This window comes from Manis pentadactyla, chromosome 11, assembly GCF_030020395.1.
Source record: "Manis pentadactyla isolate mManPen7 chromosome 11, mManPen7.hap1, whole genome shotgun sequence".
NCBI lineage: Eukaryota > Metazoa > Chordata > Mammalia > Pholidota > Manidae > Manis > Manis pentadactyla.
In genome coordinates, this window is record NC_080029.1 from 82,396,490 (window position 1) to 82,405,906 (window position 9,417).

The following is a 9,417-nucleotide window of genomic DNA, read 5'->3' on the forward strand; positions in this document are numbered from 1 at the left end:
GAAAAAGACATATGCACCCCTATGTTTATCACAGCACTATTTACAGTAGCCAAGAAATGGAAGCAACCTAAGTGTCCAACAGTAGATGAATGAATAAAGAAGGTGTGAGACATATACACGATGGAATATTATTCAGCCATAAGAAGAAAACAAATCCTACCATTTGCAACAACATGGATGGAGCTAGAGGCATTGTGCTCAGTGAAATAAGCCAGGTGGAGAAAGACAAGTACCAAATGATATCACTCATATGTGGAGTATATGAACAAAGGAAAAACTGAAGGAACAAAACAGCAGCAGACTCACAGAACCCAAGAATGGGCTAACACTTACAAAAGGGAAAGGGACTGCGGATGATGGGTGGGAAGGGAGGGATAAGGGGAGAAAAGGGGCGTTAGAATTAACGTGTATAAAGTAGGGTGTGGAGACACCGGGAAGGCAGTATAACACAGAGAAGACAAGTAGTGATTCTAGAGCATCTTACTGCGCTGATGAACAGTGACTTTACTGCGGTAATGGGGTATGTGGTGGGGACTTGATAATAGGGAGAGCCTAGTAATCATAATGTTGCTCATGTAACTGTAGATTACTGATAGCAAAATTTTTAAAAATTAAGAAAAAAGGATAGACAGTAGCTCTTCTTTAAATGTTTGGTAGAATTCAACTGTGAAGCCGTCTGGTCCCAGGATTTTATTTGTTAGGAGTTTTTTATTACCAATTCAGTTTAATTGCTGGTAATTGGTCTGTTTAGATTTTCTGTTTCTTCCAGGGTCAGTCTTGGAAAGTTGTGCCTTTCTAGAATTTTTCCGTTTCTTGTAGGTTGTCCAGTTTATCGGCATTTAGTTTTTCAGAGTATTCTCTAATAATTCTTTGTATTTCTGTGCTGTCCATTGTGACTATTCCTTCTTCATTTCTGATTTTGTTTATGTGTGTACTCTCTTCTTTTCTTGATAAAGTCTAGCTAGGAGTTTATCTATTTTGTTTATTTTCTCAAAGAACCAACTCTTGCTTTCATTTATTTTTTTCTATTGTTTTATGCACCTCTATGCTATTTATTCCTGCTTTGATCTTTATTATGTCCCTCCTTCTACTATCTTTGGGCCTCATTTGTTCTTCTTTTTCTAGTTTCTTTAATTGTGAGTTTAAACTTTATTTGGGATTGTTCTTATTTATTGAGATGGGTCTGTATTGCTATGTACTCCCCTATTAGAACAGCCTTTTCAGTGTCCTACAAATACTGGACTGCTGTTTTTTTTTGGGTGGGGGGTTGTCTTCACATGGCTCCATGTATTACTTGACTTCTGTTTTAATTCAGTAATTGATCCTTTGCTTATTTAGAAGCATGTTTTTTAGCCTGCATGTGTTTGTGGGCTTTTTTGTTTCCTTTGTGTAATTTATTTCTAGTTTCATACCATTGTGGTCTGAGAAGCTGCTTGATACAATTTCAATTTTTTTGAATTTATGGAGTTTCTTCTTCTGGCCTACTATGTGATCTGTTCTGGAGAACATTCCATGAACATCTGACAAAAAAAATGTGTATCCTGCTGCTTTTGGGTGGAGTGTTTTGTAGGTATCTGTTAAGTCCATTGATCTAATGTATTGTTCAGTGCCTGTGTTTCCTTATTTATTTTATTTTTCATTCATCTGTCTATTGATATGAGTGGTGTGTTAAACTCTCCTAAGGTGAATGTGCTGCAATCTGTTTCCCCCTTTAATTCTGTTAGTATTTGTTTTACATATTTAGGTGTTCCTATGTTGGATGAATAGATATTTATAATGGTTATATCCTCTTGTTGGACTGATCTCATTATCATTATGTAATGCCCTTCTTTGTCTCTTGTTACTTCCTTTGTTTTGAAATATATTTTGTCTGATACAAATACTGCTACTCCTGCTTTCTTCTCCCTATTATGTGCATGAAATATCTTCTTCCATCCCTTCATTTTTAGTCTGTGTATGTCTTTGGGTCTGAAATGAGTCTCTTGTAGGGAGCATATAGATGGGTGTTGTTTTTTTATACATTCTGTAACTCTATGTCTTTTGATTGGTGCGTTTAGTCTGTTTACATTTAAGGTAATTATTGATAGGTATATACATATTAGTATTTTATTAATTGTTTTCTGTTTGTTTTTAAAGTTCCTCTCTATTCCTTTTTCCCCTCTTATACTCTTCTCTTGTTATTTGATGGTTTTCTTTAGTGTTGTAATTGGATTTCTCTTTATTAATTTTTTGTGTGTCTATTATAGACTTTAGGTTTTTGGTTACCAAAGGTTCAAGGATAGTTTCCTTACTAAATAAAAATCTACAACATGTTGCTGATTGCTCTGTTTCAAACACAGTCTAGAAGTACTTTTCTTATTTTTTCTTCTCACACTTTTTGTATTAAATATCATAATCTGCACTTTTTGTGTATCCCATGATTCATTTTGTGTATAGTTGGTTTTGCTACTTTTGTTTGTTTTCGTTTTACACTTGCTTGGTAATTAATTGGTGTACTACTTTTACTGTGGGTTTATTTTCACTGGTGAAAACTATTTAGCTTTAGGAGCACTTTGAGATATCCTGTAGGGCTGGTTTTGTTGTTATAAATTCTTTGAACCTTCATTTATCTAGAAATTGTTTAATCCCTGCTTCAAATTTGATAATCTTCCTGAGTAGAGGATTCTTGGTTGAAGGTACTTCTGTTTCAGTACATTAAATATTTCATGCCACTCCTGGCCTGAGAAATTTCTGCTGAGAAGTCTTCTGACAGCCTGATGGGGCTTCCCTTATAAGTAATCTTTTTTCTCTCACTGGCTGCTTTCAGTACTCTCTACTTCTCTTTAATCCTTACCATTTTAATTATTATATATCTTGGTGTTGTCTTCCTAGGGTTCCTTTTTTTGGGGAGGCTCTCTGCACTTCCATGACCTGAGTGTCTATTCCTTCCCTAGATTGGGAAGTTTTCAACAAATATTTCCTCAAAGGGACTTTCTATCCCTTTGTCTCTCTCTTCTCCTTCTAGTACCCCTATTGTGCAAAATTGTTTCATTTGGATTGTTCACACAGCTGTCTTATCATTCTTTCATTCCTAGAGATCCTTTTTCTCTCTGTTCCTCAGCTTCATTGTGTTCCTGATCTCAGTCTATTACTCATTCTCTCCATTGTATGTTTCATTTCAGTTACTGTATTCTTCTGCTCTGAGTGGTTCTTTTTCAGCTCTTTGTTGAAGTATGTCTTTGTTGAAGTCCTACCTGAGATCTTCAATACTTTTCTGAAGATCAGTGAGCATATATATGACTTTTACTTTGAAATCTTTATCACGAAGATCAGTGATCTCATTTCATTTAGCCCTCTTTCTGGTGTCTTATCCTGTAGTTTTCTTAGGCACAGACACCTTTGCCTCCTCATTTTGTCAGGGTTTCTGTGTTTCTTCTTTTGTATTTGATGGATCTCTATCCTTCCTGTTCTAGAGAGTAATTGCTTTATGAAGACATCCTGTGGTACCCAGAAGCTTAGGAATATTTCCTCTCCAGTGCCTGGTTCTCCTTTGCTGTGAAGCCCCAGTTACTGTTGGTGGTCAATGGTCAGGGTCACCTGTCTGTCTGCTGGCAGTGGTTTATCTCATTATTAGGCTTAGCAGTTTGCCTTAGTGGGCCCGTTCTGATCAGAGCAGTGGCTTCTGCTGGGATCACTGTGAACAGGGCCACCCTCTGCCTGCCTTGCAGTGATGACGGCACTGGTTAATGGGTTGGGCATGCAAGCATGTGACAGCATAGAATGTGATGGCAGGGCATGTGGGCATGTAAATGCATGGCTCTGGGCTGAACTGCTGAAGAGGAGGGAGAACCAGTTGTAGCTGTCTTCCAAAGGTACCTCCCCAGTTGAGCTGGGATAAGGCCAAGAAAGCTGGGAAAACCTCCCTCTACCTCCCCGGCAGCAGAGTCTGACATGGCTGAGCTGAGCGGGTGGGAGGGCCAGTGCACAGGGAAGCACCTCAGGGGTGAGCCACCAGCAAGGGGGAATGGAGAGCCTGGGGCTCCCACTAGTGCTCAACCTGTTGGGCTGAGGGAGGGCTGGGGAAGTGTCATCCACCTGCCCTTTCTCCTTTGGTGGTAGCTCCATCAACCCTGGCCCCTCTGGCACCCTTCCCACTGCTGGCACATCTCTCAAAATACCACCTCTCTATGGTCTCAGCAGGACCGATGGAGCACACCTGTCTTCCACAAGCAGCTGGAGTCTCAGCCTCCCAGAGTATTCCAGCTGTCTCTGGTGTCCAGCCCTGCTAATCACCGGAACCCAATGCAATGTGAACTCATGCTCCCAGAGCAGATCTCCAGGGCCAGGTGTGCAGAGTTCCTGAGCACCTATCCCTGCCCCACTCTGCTCTGTTCCTCTTCCTTCCGCCTGTGGGCTGAGAAGGTGGAAAGGCTGGAGTCCTAATTGATTGTGGCTTTGCCACTTCACCCTTTTTTGTGTGGGCTTCTCTTCCTCACCGGGTGTAGGTCGTCTTCTCTGCAGGCCTCAGGTCATTCTCGGGGTTAGTTGTACCTGCTATAGTTGCTTCCTTATTGTGCACATGGGAGGGGTTTCCACCTTGCCTTCCTACTCTACTGCTTTTTTCCCATCTCTTCTGTAGTAGATTTTACAAAAACCCAGAACCCCAGATCATGTGTAAAAACTTAAACCCAAATTGAGAGACTTTCTAAAAATACCTCACCAGTACTTCTCTGAGTTCTCACAGCTGTGATAAACAAGGGAATACTGAGAAACTCACAAACAAGAGGAGACTAACAAGACATGATAATTTAATGTAATGCAGCACCCTAGATTGTACTCTGGACTAGAAAAAGGACATTAATGGAAAAACTGGTGAAATCTAAAGAAAGCATAGTGTTGAGTTAATAGTAATATACCAGGGTCAATTTCTCAGTTTTGACAAATATACCATGAAAATATAAGATAATGTTAGAAGAAACTGAAACTGGGTGAAGGTATATAAGGACTCTCTGGACTATCTTTGCAATGTCTGTGTAAATCTAAAATTATTCCAAATAAAAGCGCTATTTCACAAAATAATAGGATCAGAATAAGAAATGTAAAATCAGGCTGAATAGATTTATTCACTGAAAGTCATTCATGAACATTTGTCAAAACTCTGCTATCTGACAAAATAGGCATTCAAGATATAACATGAATAATATAATGGCAGGTGTCAGTAAAATATTAAGTCTGGTGGAGACATGAGACTTAGCAACTGAAGAAATACGAGTTAAAATGACAGAAGACAGCAAAGTACCAGGAATCTGTCAACCTAGGTTCTACATTTGGATCTTCCATTTATTTATGATCTTGAGGTAATTAGTTAATTTTCCAGCACCTGAGACTCTAAAATAGGAAAGCTCTGTGAGATGATTTATAATTTACTTTAAAATTCAAAAACTATGATGCTAATTGAATTTTACTAATTTTCTAAGTAACTGGATATGCTCTATTAGCTATTATCTTTCCACTATCAGGTACTTACTTACACTCTATATAATGCAGGAGGTGGGGCTCTGCAAACTAACTTCTTTTTTGCCAGCTCTGCCATTAGAGGGCATGAGAGGGAGACTGCAAGTCTGAAGGAGGAAGGCAGGACTCAATTTCTCCTTCCCATTTATTGCCTGTGTACTTTCTCTTGGCTCACTGTGCCTGTGAGCCTCTCCCAACCACACTCCTCACCTCAGCAACCTCAGATTTTTTCCAAGGCAGCAACTTTTTCTAACATCACGCCCACTGCAGGAACACCTATGTTAACCAGGAGCGCTCCTTCCTCAGGGCCTGTGTCACTGCCCCACAGGTCCTCCTCTAAGCTCAGAGCCTCTAGCATAAGCTTAGCAGCATCTCCTCCTCAAATATTTGAGTTTCAACTCCACAGGCCCTTCCTCCAAGCTTTTAACAGTTTTTTTTTTTAGTTTTAATAATTCTGATCTCTTCTTTTTATTTACCATTCCTGGGGTCTCTTGTTCAAAAAACTGGGATTGCTTCTGTCTCTTTACTGGACCCTGAAAAAGCCAGATTAGTAATATAACAATGAGGGAAGCTAACAGATAATCAGCTGAAAAGATAGAAAGCAGAAAAGCTGTAGAATAATACAAATCAAATAAAGGAAAAATTAATATTTATGTTTAAAGTAAAATAATCAATTTAACATGGGAAGAATAGAAATTGGACAGTAAGCCACATATAAACTTTTAAAAGGGATTGTTTAGCATTTGTATTAGTTGTGTTTGGCACTATATAGAGATCAGACCATTGGTGAGATAAGATGGCCATGACCTTTAGTTGGTCAGTCTCTTACATAAGCAGAGTCCAGAGAGTGACATCACAGTTCAGTTTGGAGAGGAAAGAAAGGACACAACTCATGCTAGTAGACAAGTAACATTCTGGTTAAATTTAACATACCTTAATTAGTTCATAGCCATCTGAAATTCTACTATACTTTGCCTTTATATACATCTTCAGTATATTTAAAAGATTTTATTATAAGTCACAAATTGAGTGCATAGTCTCTTCATGGCCACCTGCATCTCTTAATTCCTAAAAGTATAGATGACTGGATTTAGAAAAGGAGTGATAACTGCATCAAAGATGGCAAGGAATTTATCCAGATGTGCTGTGGGAAATGGCCACACATAGAAAAAGATTAATGGCCCAAAGAGCAAGACCACCACAGTGACGTGAGCTGACAGAGTGGACAGGGCCTTGGATATACTGCCCAAAGATATTTTCTGTACAGTCACCAAAATAAACATGTAAGAGATGATCAGAATTAAAAAGGAGGCCACAGAAACAAAGCCACTATTGGCAGTAACCATGAATCCCAAAGTGTAAGTCTCTATGCAGGCAAGCTTGATAAACCGAGGAAGATCACAAAAAAAACTGTCTAATTCATTGGGACCACAGAAAGGCAAGTCAATAACAAAAGTCAACTGAGTCACAGAGAGAATAAGGCCAATAATCCAGGAAACAATGAGAAGTAAAATGCACCTTCTTGGACTCATGATGGTCAGGTAGTGGAGAGGCTTACAGATGACCACATACCTGTCAAAGGACATGGTGATGAGCAGCAGCATCTCAGTGCCCCCAACTGCATGGATAAAGACGATCTGAACTATACAGCCCCCAAAAGAGATGGCTTTATGATTCCTGAAAAGATCGTAAATCATCTGGGGGCTGTAGAAGAACAAAATATCAAGTCGATGATGGAAAGGTTGGCCAGCAGAAAGTACATGGGGGACTGTAAATGAGGATCAGTGGTCACAGTTAGCACAATGAGGAGGTTTCCCATCAGGCTTGCCACATAGAATACAGAGGAAAGGAGGAAGAGCAGGAGTTCAGTCTCCCATGAATTGGAGAGTCCCAGGAACACAAACTCAGACACACAGAATGATTGGCTTCATCCATTCCCTCTGTCAGCAGTGTCAACTCTTGGGGCCACCTGAAAGAGAAGTGTAAGGAGAAACTGATTTAAGAGAAAGAGCACCAATCTTAATCTTGGACAATTCAGTAGTTATCAAAAAACTAGACAAAGGCTGAAAGTATGCTTTTGGAAACCATTTCAGTCACAAAGCAATTCATATTCCTCTGTTGTACATTTCATTGCCAAAGTATATTGGATAGAATAGGATCCTTTTACTTTGGGTGGGTAGATCTGTTGTATTTTTAACTGTCATTACTTCATAGTCATATCTCACATATGACTATAAATTAAAAGGTTTTTTATAAATTAATTATATGAAGTTATTAAGTGACAGTAGATTTCATAATTTGGACATCTCTCAGTATATTGATACTATATCTATGATCACATTGACAAGTTCTTTCAAAATCCATTTAAGTGTTTTTTTAAGATCTAAGATGTCTATTTCTCATATCTGTCAAGTAGGAAGACCAGATGAGTTATTTAGAGGAAGGAAGGGATGATAGGAGTAGAGGATGTCAGATCATGGCACTCAGCAGCCCTTGGGGGAAGAATACATGCCAGAGAAAGTGACAGTTATGGGTTCTGTGGAGGAGACTCTGGCTAGGGGTGGGGAGAGGAAACAATGCGGGACCAGAATGACAATGATGAGTCATGAATTCCAAGTAGACGAGAAAGTGTTAAGAGTGGAAATAACATTCTTTACTCATGGCTCTGTTTACTTATATATAAAAATACTTAACCTGTTCTGAGTTAAATAAATGCATACTAAAATAGCAAGACACTAGTTTTTCTTATCAGAGTGGCAGAGATTTAAACATTTGACAAAATTCAGGATTTGAAGGGATATGTGGAAACACTGACTGGTGGTGAGAGAGTAAAGTGATAAAACATTTACCAGTTTGGTAATACCTTCCAAAATGTTACATGTTCATACACTCTAATTCAGCTATTCTATTTCTAAAGGAAAAAGTATCTGGATTTATGTATGTGTGCACATGCACAAAGTGGATAAAGAAAAGACACACGGTGGTGGTTGCCAGAGGGGAGGGAATTTGGAGCTGGCAAAACAGGTAAAGCGGGTCAGAAGGTACAAAATTCCAGTTGTAAAAATAAGTAAGTTATAAAATAAGTGAGTTATGGATGTAACATACAGCATGGTGACTATAGTCAATAATAATGTATTACATATTTGAAACTTCCCAAGAGAGTAAATCTCAAGAGTTCACATCACAAGAAAAAGAAATTGTAACTTTGTGTGGTGACAGACTATATCAAGACTGATTGTGGGGATCATTTCATTGTGTACAGATATTGAATCATTATGTTGTACACCTGAATCTAATATAATGTTATATATAAATAATGCCTCAGTTTAAAGAGATATAGAGATGTTTAGTGAAGCATTGTTGCTTATAATAGTAGAGCCTGAAAATAACATAAATGTGTAGAAATAAAGGACTAGTTAAATAATTTCTGTTAGATCCCTCCCATGGAATTCTCTGCAACCATTTGTAATGCTAAAGGAAACTTAAATATACAAAAAGACAAAATAGGAAGAAACAGGGGAGTATCTTGTGCTCATCTTATCCCATCTTGATTTTTTTAAACTATATTAAAAATTTACATATGTAAAACAGTAAATAGAAATGCCTAGGTTGCTACACACACACACAAACACACACACACAAATGTTAACTATAATTAGCTCGAAGGAGTGGGGTTGAGAAAATTATGCAGGAAGAAGAATCTTTTATGTTTCATTTTATGCTCTTACCTACTATCTTAAATTTTTGCACTGGACATATATCAATTTCACTGTCACAAAAGGTCAATGTAGGTGGATATGAAAAAGTACACAACTTGTAAGTATAGAGATTGAAAGTTTCCAAAGATATATTTATAATGTATCTCCCAGAGTAAAGCAAAAATCAAAGCTACTCCTCCTGGGATAGTCACTAGCTTTGTTACTG

The 9,417-nt window shown here is 38.4% G+C and overlaps 1 protein-coding gene across 1 annotated transcript; it reads right to left on the bottom strand.

The window, feature by feature from the left end:
• Nucleotides 1-6,491: 6,491 nt before the first annotated feature.
• Nucleotides 6,492-7,428, bottom strand: LOC118913535 (olfactory receptor 4F6-like). Its single transcript, XM_036887587.2, is given in 3 exon segments — nucleotides 6,492-7,192; nucleotides 7,195-7,407; nucleotides 7,410-7,428. Coding segments are annotated over 3 exon segments (933 nt in total).
• Between the last annotated feature and the right edge of the window lie 1,989 nt (nucleotides 7,429-9,417).